The sequence below is a fragment of the Nannobrachium achirus genome (genome assembly GCF_963921795.1).
Source record: "Nannobrachium achirus genome assembly, chromosome: 24".
Taxonomy (NCBI): Eukaryota; Metazoa; Chordata; class Actinopteri; order Myctophiformes; family Myctophidae; genus Nannobrachium; species Nannobrachium achirus.
Window position 1 is genome coordinate 19730364 of NC_137831.1, and position 13877 is coordinate 19744240.

The window sequence follows — 13877 nt, forward strand, 5'->3', positions numbered from 1 at the left end:
TTGAGCACCACCCACATAAAAAACCTTAGAAGAATTTGAAATATTCAAAGACTTGCACAATGTTCAAGATTTTTCAAAAATAGCAGATCTACAAGCTTGCAGCACGGCACTCTGTGCACAAATGCGTAATAATGCGTTCACAGTCTAAATGAATAACATTCATGGGGGGCCCGCAGTGAATTCTTGTACCCAGGGCCCAGAAGTTGGTGCGACACCCCTGGAGGGACACATTCACAGGCGCAGTGCTGACGAGAAGCTCTCAACCCTCGCAGGCTTTTCCAGAGTTAATTTATTCAACAGTTCATTTATTCAGCACTTAGTGCAACTGCACCGTGCTTCAAGCAAAAAATACAGGCCATGTTTCTGGGGCCTATGCATGATGACTCAACCACACAACAATCAAGAACCTATACACTGTTATTAGTATGAAATTGTTGACCCAAGTGCTGTATTTGTCTTTTTAAACAGGAAAATAGGTAGATAGTTGTATTTGTGTATTTTCACATACTGTAGGCTAAAAAGAGCTATTTCTTTTCAAAATGCTATTTTGGAAATAACACTGTGATGTTCATAGCTCAATATCTGAAAACAGACATAGAGTACATGTACATGTTACTAAATGCCATTCTGAAATCATGGAAAGGGACCCAGAATCCTGATAAATATTTCCTTAAATAATAATCTAAAGTGTTCCTTTATAACAGCGATCGGTTTGTGAGAATAGGTTTCACATTTTATATATATATATAGATAGTCAAGTTATTGTCATTACAATGAGTGGGCCTTGAAGCCATGCCAGATGCACTTTTAGATTGTGTAGTGTCAGCAAAATGAAACCCACACAAAGTTAATCCATGTCATATTTTAAACATCTTGATGTAAGGTTGGGGATTTCGACACATCTCGATATCGATATTGTGACGATATGTACTTTTTTCTTTCCACTTTTCCAAGAGATTTCTGAAAATATAAAATAGGGCTTCTGTTATTGAAACCAGAAAAAGACAGCATTACACTGACTTATGCCATATCACAATATTACGATATCCAAAATCTGAGATGTTATCAAGTCTCATATTACAATATTGTTCTATTATGTTGCCCAGCCCTACTTTCATGTACAAATAAAACAAAATTGGACAATGTCATGTGTCGGTAAAACATCCAAATAAGCGGTTGCAAACTGCATCGGCTCCTCATTTCCTCTCCAAGCTCCTCCGAAGCAGTATTGATAAAAACCGGTGTGGTACTGACATCAGGTCATGTTTCGTTAAAAAAATAAGAAGAAAAAGAAAGCCTATTCCTCGTCTTCGAGTCCATTCGTAAGTCCTTGTAGTCTTGCAATGGCAGGACTGGCGGTAGGTGCGTTGGTGAAAACAGTCCCTACAAACAAAGGCGTGCCTCTCAGGACATGGCGGATAACCGTGCACGAGCCGGACGCCTCGATGTGAAAACCCAGGTGCCTCAGGTCGTTGTCCGCTCGCAGCGTGCTCCGGCTTGACGGAGAGCCAAAGAACTGTTTCGAGAGACAAGAGCCAAAAAGTTAACCACATGAACCCTCGCGTTCCGGGGGCGATCATTCCGTGAAAAATGCCACACGTCGTGAGCTTATCGGGTATTTTCAGAAAAGAGATTTGGTGTAGAGAACTAGTATAGAGCCCTGGGAGCCCCCAGTCAACTAAGAGTATAGAATGCAGCCTTCAGGATATACAGCGTATATTGTTTGTTTTTGTTCAATGAGCATTTTAAGTGAGACTTTTATATCCGAGTTGGAGTTGTCGGAGTTCTTAATCGACTTTAAAAATGACAGATCTAATGTACAGTGGTTACTGACACAACCACATTTCCCTAATACAATTAATAATGTTTGCCCTCTTTTTCATTGCTAACTGCAATATCATGTTTTTATTTATTTATTTATTTAAGTGGGAACATTTACATGTATATTTACATGTTGTCATTGATTATAGGAAGTCATCTCACATGGGCCAAGAGCGATTTTTTTTCTACAGCTCACTGAATTTTACATTACAAATGGCAAGAGTGCCAATTAGCATATCAGGCATACTTGGATAAGTAAGCCTGATGATAACAATAAAACACAAATTTTGTATTTCATGGAACATACAGTATATTAACTCACTCACTACCAATGACAAGTTATGACAAGCTATTTTAAAAGCCCCAAAAAGTTCCAATGACGAGATATGACAGATTTCGTTTTTATTTTATTTAATCCAACATTATGCTGTTGTTTTAAGGCTGAAACCGGTTCAAACTGGATATGGGGGAAAACGCTCACTTCTCTGTTTCCTGATCATGCGCCGTGTCCCGCAGTATAAACATGCTAACTAGTTAGCTTGTAGCTTTGGAACCGCTGGATGGATTAACTCATACCCTGCCAAAAAAGACGTTTCTATAATAAAAACGTCTTTTTAACTATGGACCTCCCTGCCAGACGTCTTCTGAACGTCTTTTTTTTTTAATAATAAAAAAAAAAAAAAAAAAAAAAATTGAAAGAAATGTTTAAAAAAAAAAAAAAATTGGACCTCCAACAGTGTACTAGGCATGGTTGCGATCGCAAAATTGCATGTTTAACCCCCATACCAACCCCATCTTTCAAACATGGCAGCCATGTTTGTTTACATTTGAAGAAAACATAAGGGCTGCCTTCTCCTGAATGCCTGAACGGATTTCCAAGCGGATTTTTTTGTTTGAAAGCTGTGAAAAGCACGCACATGCATAGTGCATGATCTGTTCACGAATGTGTGCACCAGCGTGCACACTATTTTTTAACCCTTTGTTGGCGAACCGGCAATATAAGAGGTCCCACTTTAAATATGGCACCGACTGAGTTAATGTGCCGTCTTTTTCCGCGCACGCCATGGTGCAGCATGCGTGTGACTTGTGCACGTCGCGATCATACTGGTAAAAACAACTAAAAATAACCAGGATATGACAAGCGGTTTGGTTAAATATTCCGGTAGTAAATGAGTTAAGTGCCCCTAGATTATATTAGATACACACAGGACATAATGCTATGCCTCAACGCAGATGTAAGATAAATCAGATTTAACTGTCGACCTGTGCCTTTTCTTTTCCTTATCACTTTAAACAGTACAAACTGAAGTTAATGGGAATAAAAGTGTAACTTACAGCTACTCCTGTGGCAGGGTCGATAAAGTCTGCCCAGTAACCCGCCGTCCACAGAGCGAAGCACATCTCCTTAGCACCGCTCACAAACTAGGGTTAGAGGAAAGAACATTGGTACACTGGATCTGATTAAGTAGCTGTGCAACCTTCAGTTCACACTTTATGGTCTCAAGATCATGTCTTCAAACATTAGCCACTGAAGCATATAGTATATACTTGTCCACCACTGCCCTTAATAAACACTGTGATAACCACTGTGGTCAAAATAAATATTGCGTGCCTGATCAAACAACAGGAAGCGCTGTGCAATTATCAGGTACAAACAAGATCGGCCATCGCCGGTGTCTTTTCTCTTTACGATTATTTATTTTGTCTTGCACTTGCACAAGCCACTACTGGATGTGCACCGCATATCTATTTGATACTCCATCAATTCATTGCTTTTAAATGCACCAAAAAATATTCATATGGCACTGTTGAATAGGATAACTATTTAATGTGCAGCACTGAAACGCTTGCATTGTAGTGTTCTATTTATTTGGTCATGTCAAGAGCCCTGGTCATGTATACGTATATTTAAAAAATCGTCAAATATTCTACTAAATAGATTGTGCACCAAGCAACATATCCAGCTGCTCCCCTGAGTACTAGCCCCAAAAAGGTATGTGCACCCCTGGTGATAGCACTTTATATTAACAATAACGTTGACTAATTCTAAGTGGCGTCATCGTCCGGTGTCACGCTGCACCAGAAAACCGTTGGTGACATGGACGTTGTGAGCTCCGACTCACTCTATGAAGCTGCTGCTCCGTGTTCGGCTCCACTTCTTCACATCTGCTGCCTTTCTGTGTTACCGTGACAACTGTGATGGCGCTGGCGGGCGCCGTCGGGAAGAACACTTCAAGATCTGTTGGGGGACAGAGAGATAGAGACAGAGAGAGAGAGACATGTTTATTTCAGATTTGACAGGGACAGTGCTGCATATGAACCCATTAAGACCTGGGGCCGATTCTACAAATCACTCCTAAGACAAGAGCTTGAGCTCTGCTGTAGGAAACATGGCTACTTTATATAGCATTGCCTCCCTCTAGTGGATATTTAGTATATTGTCCAACAGTGAAATACTGTAACTGGAAGGCTGTTTGTACTGGGCAGCTCCCAGGTGTGAACAGGGGTGTTGCACCAAAAATAGCAGATCTACAAGCTCGAAGCACGGCACTCGGTGCTGCACTGTGAGCTTGTAGATCTGCTATTTTTCAATAGCTAAAGTATAAAATAATTAAGGCCCCCCTCCACCTTGGGCCCTAGTAACTCAGTCCCACTTTTCCCCCCCTTGTGACGCCCCAGGGTACTGTATCTGTAATTCTGTATGAAGAGTGACAATAGCTGAAATAGAGATGGAATCCTCAAGAACTGTTTTATTCAATGTAAAAACTAGACCATGGAAGAAAAATGAGACGTACCTTTCCTTAGCAGTTCAGGACATGACTTTATTGAGCAGTCAGCGTCCATTGGATTAAAATACAGCTCAGCTCTGCAAACTCTTGTGTATGTAGGTCCTTCTTTGCCCTGAAAAACAAAAATACAGTTGTTCTTAAATATACATAGATCTACAATTCTTTACGCTTAGCTTTTTAACAATAGTGTGTTGTAGCTAACTAGTAGCTACTACATGTAAGATATAGCTTGTAGATCTGCTATTGTTGGCTAAAGTTCTCAGAATATGGACGCTAGGGTTCAAGTGGTTAACGTAAAAAAAAGGAGAAAAAGGGGTTTCTATCACACTAAGATTTGGAGGACCCCCTGTAGTAACTCTGAGGACCCCCTAGGGGTTCCGGACCCCCTGTTGAAGACCCCTTGTCTAGGCTATCGCGCAAGCAGTTCAATCAGGCTCACTTTATTCAGTTATTTTTTGGGCAAGCGACACCTCTGCCTGACCTCTGCATGAGTGGATAGATAGAACTATAAAAACAGGAACAGAATGCATCTATGATGAAGGGAAAGAATGTAACAAGGTGTTAATTATCGGTTGGGTGCACAAGCACATACAGTATCTGCAAACACGCATGATGTGACGTGTCGTGAATATTATGGCCGATAAATGTATTCTTTGGCCAGTAAAACATAATCCTGCCGGCCAAGGTGGCCGGCCCCAACATTGTCTAGTGGAGTGTTTATGTATAACTCAGAATATTGATGTTTTGATTGATTTTGAAATGTATTGAATAGGTTCTTGGTCTACCTACCTTTTTTGGATTGCTATTTCTATGCATTTGATGTATTAATGTGCTGTCCTTACTTCTGGATCACTCTGGATTAAGAGTGCCTGCTAAATGCCTAAATTGTAAATTGTTGGGTATGACAAATAATACAACAGGTAGTTCTGACGAAGCAATCTGATTGGTTGAAATAGCTTCTGCGCTGTCTAGGGCTCGTGTCTGTGGCAACGCAGGCGTGCTGATATTCACGGTAACACAAACCCTCAATATTGCTGAGTATATCTAAAAGCTCACAACGCATTGCATTGAGAGTTTGCAGACTGGCTATTTCTTAAAACAGGACTTAAGTGACTAATATGCGATGAGAACTACGGTGGAAATTCATTACATAAACTGACATAAAATGTGAATAAATACAGCAAATGTTCCGTTACCTGGAATTCACTGATGAACTGGGCCAATACAAACTCGTGTCTCTCAGAACTGCTTGGGGACGTCAGTATGTCGGGGACCGTTCTGTGCACCGGAGCTTTCTTTATCTGCTCCGCCGTTCCCTCCAGGTGGCAGTCGAAGCCCACGTTGCCCGGTAACTGGAAGCGCTGGTCTTGAGGTCCAAACGGGCCCATGTTCTCATCGGGCCACACGGTTCTGGGCCCTGCAGAGGGACAGGACAAGAACCCCAAATGAGACCTGTGTGGTTCTTCTGCCCAATGAGCTATATAATGGGTTCTGCCTGGTAAGCCAACGGGCTGCAGAAAGGGTCTATAGTCTATACTCTATAGTATTCAATCAATTACTTTTCAATTAATAGAGAAGTGTGTTTTTATTTATGTATATACCCCTTTATTAGTCTTATTCGAATATTTTGAATGTTTTATTTTTTGATGAATTATATAACGTAATTATGAAGAATAAAACAAAAGGTTTGAAATATTTTCATTTAAGTGTAATGAATCTAGAATATACTGTATGTTAGGTTTCACTTTCTAAATCACATTAAAAAAAGTATCTGTATACTGAACTCACAATATTATATCCAAAACATGATAGTTTCTTTTACAATGGACTAAATATTAGTTTGATGAACCAATTAAGCCCTAGTTTATACATCATTGTACAAGTTCACAAGAGCTACACAGGGGAGGAATGCTCAACTCATGGATCAATGCAAAATAAAAATCACACGACTGAAAATGTTTATAGGACCACGTCCTAGTGTGCGAAAATAGCCAATCTACAAGCGAGAGCTTGTAGACATGGTGGCTTCTATGGAATCCAAATGACTGAAATCAGTTGTGGCGACGGAGAACAGGGTTCCCACACATTTTTACCTATTAATTTCCAAAACTTTTCCAGAATATTTAACCCAATTTCCAGGACTATATAACAATAACAATAACAGGTCGCTTACTCCTATGCGCATTGCGCAATGCCCAAAGACAGGTAGTGTATGCCAGTGGTTCTCAACCTTTTCAGGCCGTGACCCCCGAAATAATCATGTTTTAACTTAGGACCCCCCACCCTGACGAGCACTAAGAGTTGAGGAATTTTGTATAACACGGTTCTATTGTGAAAATAGCAGATCTACATGCTCACAACGCCTCGCAACGCGAGGCGTTGTGAGCATGTAGATCGGCTATTTTCACAATTTCTGCCTCTAATATTTGACAATTTGGCCCATGTTTAATTTGTCATTTCAGAGGTATTAACAAAATCAATAACCAAAGACAATGCATAGCTATTTTTTCCAGGACCTTCCAGGACCCTTGATAAATTCCAAAACTTTTCCAGTACTGGAAAAATATTTTTCTAATTTCAAAATATTTCCAGGAATTTCATGACCGTGGGAACCCTGGGAGAACTTTAATAATTATAAACGGACCAACCTGAGTCTGTGTGTGAAACTGTGACATAAGGCTCATCAGAGCTAGCAGCAGAGAAGGTTCTGGTCCGTCCAACCCGGAGAGCAGCAAGAGCCTGGAGCCCAGCGGTAATCTGCGGCAAAACCCGCCTGCCACGACCACACAACACCTGCAGGAAACACAACACGCCAAAGATTAGGGCCGTCACGATTATGACTGATTATTATTTTACATGACGATTAATTGTCTCTCAAATAATTGCGATTAACGATTTAATTGTTTTTTGTCATTGACAATTACATTTCTGTTTGGCTTGTAGGCTTTCAAATTGCACATGGCAGATATGACACGTAACCTCGATATACGAAGAAACGAAGGACACATTTCACAACTTTACACTTTAAAAAGAACATTGATAGTGGAAATAGCCGATCTTGTGAGCTTGTAGAGCTGCTATTTCCACACGGTCACTTTTCACATTCACTTAAAAAAGATAAAAATAACAAAAATAACAGATCTACAAGCTCAAAACGCGTAGCATGTAGGTCGGCAATTTTCCTTACTTTTGTGTGACACTGTGCCATGACGAAGTTGGGGCATTCAATTACCAAAGAAAATACATTAAAAGTAGAAATATAGGTGCAGTGGTCGGGGCACCCTAGGCTGCAATGCAGCCCGACACCGTGTCACAGGTTCGAATCCCGATGACACCCCATTTCCTGTCAGTCTGCTGTCCTATCAATAAGGCATAAACACCGGCCCCCCAAAAAATATTTTAAATAAAAAATATATATAATTAGATTGAAATATGGAGGTAGTGAGGTTTCTGTCCGACTGCTCCGACAGCAACACTATTTTACGTTAAGAAAATCTATGTCATGACATAGCACACAGTTTTCTCTCATGCCAATTTAAATGCCACTGCTAAGCACCTGTAATCTCAAAAGATCCTAGCCCTAGAAATAATGTCTGTGATCGTACATATAAGACTGTGTATATTCCAAATACACAGCGATAGATCGGTCCTATTGCGCGGCGTTGAGCAGATCTGCACGGCAAAAAGTGGTGCGCGCTGCTTGTGTACTCACCCAATAATTAATTCCTCAGACTTGGAGACAGATATTGTTCTCTAGTTTCTTATCCCTTTTTAGTCAAATAGCTCCACTTTTCCACGAACTTCACATGGACGACATTCTCTTCTCTGTCAGTGACAGGCCGGACCTGAAATGACTGCTGGACTGAACATATGAAAAACTTCCTTTGAGAAACACGTGTGTTTGGGAAGCACAAACAGGTGCTTTGCGATTGGTGTGGGGTAATTCATCTCACCACCTGCCAATTGTGTGCCCCATACGTTTGTGCTTCCCAAAGGAAGTTTTGATAAATTCAGTCCAGCACACATTCCGGGCCCCTCGCCGGGACTGAACGTTGTTCTTGTACTGTGAAGCTTGTGGAAAAGTGGAAATATTTCACTAAACACACGTTTTCTGCCAGAACTTTCAAAGGGAGATGAAACTAGAGGACAATATCTGTCTCCAAGACTGAGGAATTAATTATTGGGAGAGTACACAAGCAGCGCGCACCACTTTATTGCCGCGCAGATTATCTGCTCAACCGCCCCGCAATAGGACCCATAATGGCTGTGATCTGTAAGATCACACTAGACCAGGGGTCTTCAACGTTTTCAGGCCAAGGACCCCTTAGTTGAGAGAGAGATGAAGCAGGGACCCCCACAACCTTTTCAGAGATTCCATATAGTCATGGTTTGACAGCACAATCATCAGTGTATTTTGGATTCATGTCAATTTGTGTTTTTTGAATATTTAACCGCTTGAACCGTCAATACTTAATAAACTTCACCTTTCACTCTGTACGTAGTCTGCTCTTTTCCCCCTCTACACAAGCTCTTTGCCGTAAATAGACGATCTACAAGCTCACAACGCCTCGCAACGCGAGCCGTTGTGAGCTTGTAGATCTGCTATTTTTGGCTAAAGTTCTCAGATTATGGACACTAGGGTTCAAGTGGTTTAATATAAAGAAGGAGTAAAAAAAAAAGTTCTGTCACTCAAAGATTTGGAGGACCCCCCGCGTAACTCTGAGGACCCCCTAGGGGTCCCGGACCCCCGTTGAAGACCCCTGCACTAGACAATCTAGGGCCAAAAAGATCTTTTCAACTGTTAGGTCAAAAGTTAAGTCACTTACACTACTAGACATCTTCAGGCCTTTCCCCTCTAACCTGTATCTGTGGGATTGAAGAACAACAAACAAATCAATCATTAGAACAGGTTTCCATGGGAGATGGCTTCTTTTCCTTTAACTGTCTTGGTTCAATATACATATGTGGCGGAGAGAGTCGCAGCCCCAGCCTGAAGCCTCAAAAGTCTAGTATCTGCTCTCGTTCCAATGGGGATATCCCTTTGGAGTGATGGTTAAGATATTGGACTTTCGCGTGGGAGACCTGGGTTCGAAGCCGGGTGGGGAGGTTCGGATCACCTCCGTTACATTGGTGCCGTGACCCGGATCCGGGCTTCCCCGTAGGAGGAGGTCAAAGGGGGGTGAGTGTGGCGGAGAGAGTCGCAGCCCCAGCCTGAAGCCTCAAAAGTCTAGTATCTGCTCTCGTTCCATAGGGATATCCCTTTGGAATGATGGTTAAGATATTGGACTTTCATGGGGGAGACCTGGGTTCGAAGCCCGGTGGGGAAGTTCGGATCACCTCCGTTGCACATACACCACATTGAACTTCAAACCCATGAAAAGAAATGTCCCTGGTTCAGCATGAGGGAACATGTTTTTTAGATTACAGTTTTCTTTTTCCATGTAAAAAACAAACAAAAAGTAGAGCAATATCAGTCACCAGGAACGTGTGTTTTAAAATGATCAACATTCACAGTTGAATGAATTAGGAGGAGGCGTGTCTGAATCTAAAGAATAACAAATATCCAAATATTGAATAAAGAAACATAATAAATAATAGCCCAAGTAAAATATATTAAAATTACCTCAAGAGTTTATTAAGAGTTTAAGAGTTTTTAAGTGAAATACCCCTTTAAAACAGACCTTAAAAATTGTCTAGCCCTCCTGTGATCTGAACTTTAACACAGCATTTGTTTTATTATGTTTATTACTGTGCTGTATGATTTATTGCGTTTACTTTATTGTACTGTTTTATTGAGGGTACTATTATTCTTAGTAATGTTTACATGACACAACGATTCCAGTTGATTGTTGTTTTTACCCTGCAAGGCACCATTTTGCTTGTAAGACTTGTTTTGGAAATGGTTATTAATTAATAAAAGACAATTATTATCATTATCATTATTAGTAGTAGACTACTAGTAGCAGTATTACACTGTGCATTTAGATAAGCTGGTTAAGTTTTAAAACACAGATACCTAGCAACAACGTGATGCAATCACACTCTTATCTTACATAACATAAATAACTAGGTCAAAAACAGTTGGAGGTCATCTTAAAGGCTTTAAAAGCTTCAGCAGTTGGTTGGTACAATATTTAATTTATCTTTAATGTCTAACATCCGACGTAAAGTTGATAGAATATAGTATTGTTATGCTAGTTTAGTTAGCTCGCTGCTTGTGATCAGCTGATTCCTGACTGAGCTGGTTTGTTTTGACACTCCCCTCTCTTCGCACAGATAAACATTTCTACATTTTTTATCACGGGTGGCGTCGTAGGAAGTTACTGGCAACACGGAGATAGATCTTACGTTTCGTATACGTTATTAAAAGTCTAGTGTTGCTTAGTTTGATAATAGAATATAGTGAAAGGAACATAATGTCCTTACCAGAGAGATCAGTGAGTTCACTGTACGTCCACTCTCACTCACACAGTGGAGTAAGCTAAACACTGACGGCAAGCGGCGAGGGACAAACAACTCGTTCTACGTTCCCTTTTGCACGTAGCGCACGTAGTAGCACTGTCCAACCAAGTAAAAAATAAATAAAAACATAGCATAATAGAGGTTAAAACTAACCAGTGGTGGAAAAGAAAAAGTACTCGCACGTTTTTACTTGAGTAAAAGTGTCAATACTGCATTATAGAAATCGTAATTACAAATGTACTTGAGTAAAAGTGCAAGTTGTAGGCCTACTTGTATCAAAATGTAGGATACCAAAGTATGCAGAATGTCCCATTTCACAACTTTTCAAATGTATACAAATATTTTATTATTAGCAGATACAGGCCTACAAGTTGTTGTGCGAGTGCACTGCAAATTAGAGTGATAGTGATTGCTTTTTAATTAAATAACGCATCGACCACGTACATGCATGAGGACTGTTGTCGTACTTGCTAGATGTCACCACGAGGTGGCAGCAAAGCTATGCTAGGAAACGTTGAAGCAAGTCCACTCATTGCAGTTGATTAAAAGGGGATACTTACTTAATAGTACACTATATTACACTACATTATAGTTGATTTAAAATTAAATCATGTGTAGGTAAATGTTGTTTGTGAACTGTTTTGAACTAGTACTTGACCTATTCCTGTAACCTAGGTGTAGGAGCATGGGACCCTGCCAATGGATTGGGGCAGATATTTTCAGCTATACTTGAACTAGTAGCCTTATTTATATCCAAACCCCTCTCCATTTCACTACAGTGTAGGTTCCCTCCTACAACACTCACTACATGGACTCAGGACTCCATCCACTTGAGTAGGGCATTCAACCGCCCGATTTCTACAGTCACTTGGAAACATTGGAGCAGATGTAAAAGACAGGGACTTTAACTTGGAATCACCCAGTGCAAGAAGGAAGGGTGCTCAAAGAAGGAATGCATGCTCACTGCTCAGCAAAAAAATAAAAATAAATCCCAGTGGTGAATAATGTCTCATTTATACTCCATCATATTCATAAGATGTTGTGTCAAAAATAGCAGATCTGAAAGTTTGAAGATTGGCTATTATCAGTATGACAAAATATAAATCAAAGGATGGAGAGGGGTTGACATAATAATGTAATGTGTAAATGAAGCCATTGGAAGTCACTCAAGACAAACAAACATCTAGCCAGCCTAAAACCAACACCTAAAACACAACTCCATCACAGGCCCGATGGCAGCCTGTGACTGCATGTCTGACAGACGTCAAGGTTGAGCTGAGAGGATATGATGGAGGAGGGAGAGCTAATTTAACTTCCCCGGGTTTCTCTGCTGGAGGAGGAACAACGTGGTCCGTTCGCTGACTTAATGTGAACAGCTGCAATACGGCACTGTGTGTGTGTGTGTGTGTGTGTGTGTGTGTGTGTGTGTGTGTGTGTGTGTGTGTGTGTGTGTGTGTGTGTGTGTGTGTGTGTGTGTGTGTGCCTTTGCATAGTGTGTGGAGCGCCCTGGATGTCAGTGAATCTCCCAGTGGGACCAGTAACAGCAGCAACAGCACTCTGCCATTGTAGAGACACCGGCTCAACACTGCAGGCACTCTGGATGGAACCCCACTGGGGCACACATGTGCACACACACACACACACACACACACACACACACACACACACACACACACACACACACACACACACACACACACACACACACACAAAGTTGAAAGCACCACTCAGCTTTAGAGTACTTGACCGCAAGCTGTCTTCACAACCAGGGGTCATCAATATGATGTCCGTACACGGACAAATGTGTCCGTGGCAAAGACTTGGTCTTGTCTGTGGCGAGTCACATAATACTTCCGAAATAAACCTTTGATAGCTTCTCCTCTTTATGAACGTGGTTGGTTTTGTGCTAGGGCTTTTTCTTTTTCATTCAGGGTCATTCAGGGCTATCTCTATTGTCCTCTCATTTTGTATATCCGTGGCAAAAACTGAATTTTGAGAAAAATGTCCACCAAAAGCCAGCATGACGATGACACCCCATGTTCATAACCATTATTTGCAATCAAGATTGTTTGAGACGGCATGAGTGAGATTTCCTGAATTCAGCTCAAACTGTATGATCGATGGGCAAATGTTCCCTATAACTGTCTGTTTATTTATGACAAACAGCACATAGCTGAAAGGTTTTCTCTGGACAATAATAATTGATTTGTTTGGCCAAGGGCCATAGACGACAGCAGAGAGGTTTTCCTGAGTGGTATTGGTGGCCTTGAGCCTCCCAGACAAAGCAATGAGTCAGCCATGGTCTCTTTTTATTGCTGTGCTGTCGAGGTGTTGGAATCAGCACTTTTCAATAGCCGCTCCATCTAACTCTAAAGCTCCCTGACCCATCCGTGTAAACACAAACGCACGTACGTACGCATACATACACATACACGCACGCGCACGCACGCACACATACGCACGCACGCACGCACGCACGCACACACACACACACACACACACACACACACACACACACACTTCTGTCCTCCATAAACCACAAACATTTCACTGGAATGAGATTCTGAAAGCAATAATAGGATCTGTCACTGTGCACAGATGATGAACCATTGGGCAGCAATCTTAAGCCCTATATACTTCGTTGTAACCTACAACAAACTGACGTTAAGTTTTCTATAGAAAATGACAACAGCACCATCTTGAGACACAGAACAAGAGTTGTTTATGCAAGCTGGGTTTGCATAATAAGCATTTGCTTAATTTCATACTGAGAACAAAGTCTTGTGGTACAGTATATTACGAAGG

At 41.1% G+C, this 13877-nt stretch overlaps 1 protein-coding gene across 1 annotated transcript; it reads right to left on the reverse strand.

The window, feature by feature from the left end:
* Positions 1 to 277: 277 nt before the first annotated feature.
* On the reverse strand, positions 278 to 11078 carry LOC308280412 (cobalamin trafficking protein CblD-like). The gene is made up of 8 exons (XM_080720680.1): positions 11037 to 11078; positions 9437 to 9476; positions 7259 to 7403; positions 5807 to 6027; positions 4617 to 4722; positions 3945 to 4060; positions 3157 to 3243; positions 278 to 1516 (listed from the first exon to the last, which is right to left on the reverse strand). Exons 2-8 carry the CDS (start codon positions 9446 to 9448, stop codon positions 1298 to 1300), a joined length of 906 nt encoding a protein of 301 aa, XP_080576806.1. The 5' UTR covers positions 9449 to 9476; positions 11037 to 11078; the 3' UTR covers positions 278 to 1297.
* Positions 11079 to 13877: the final 2799 nt, after the last annotated feature.

Coding starts and splice junctions, on each gene's coding strand:
- LOC308280412 (XM_080720680.1), bottom strand. Junction 3,244..3,944: donor CGGAGCAGCAGCTTCATAGA/GTGAGTCGGAGC, acceptor CTCTAACCCTAG/TTTGTGAGCGGTGCTAAGGA. Junction 1,517..3,156: donor ACCCTGCCACAGGAGTAGCT/GTAAGTTACACT, acceptor CTCTCGAAACAG/TTCTTTGGCTCTCCGTCAAG.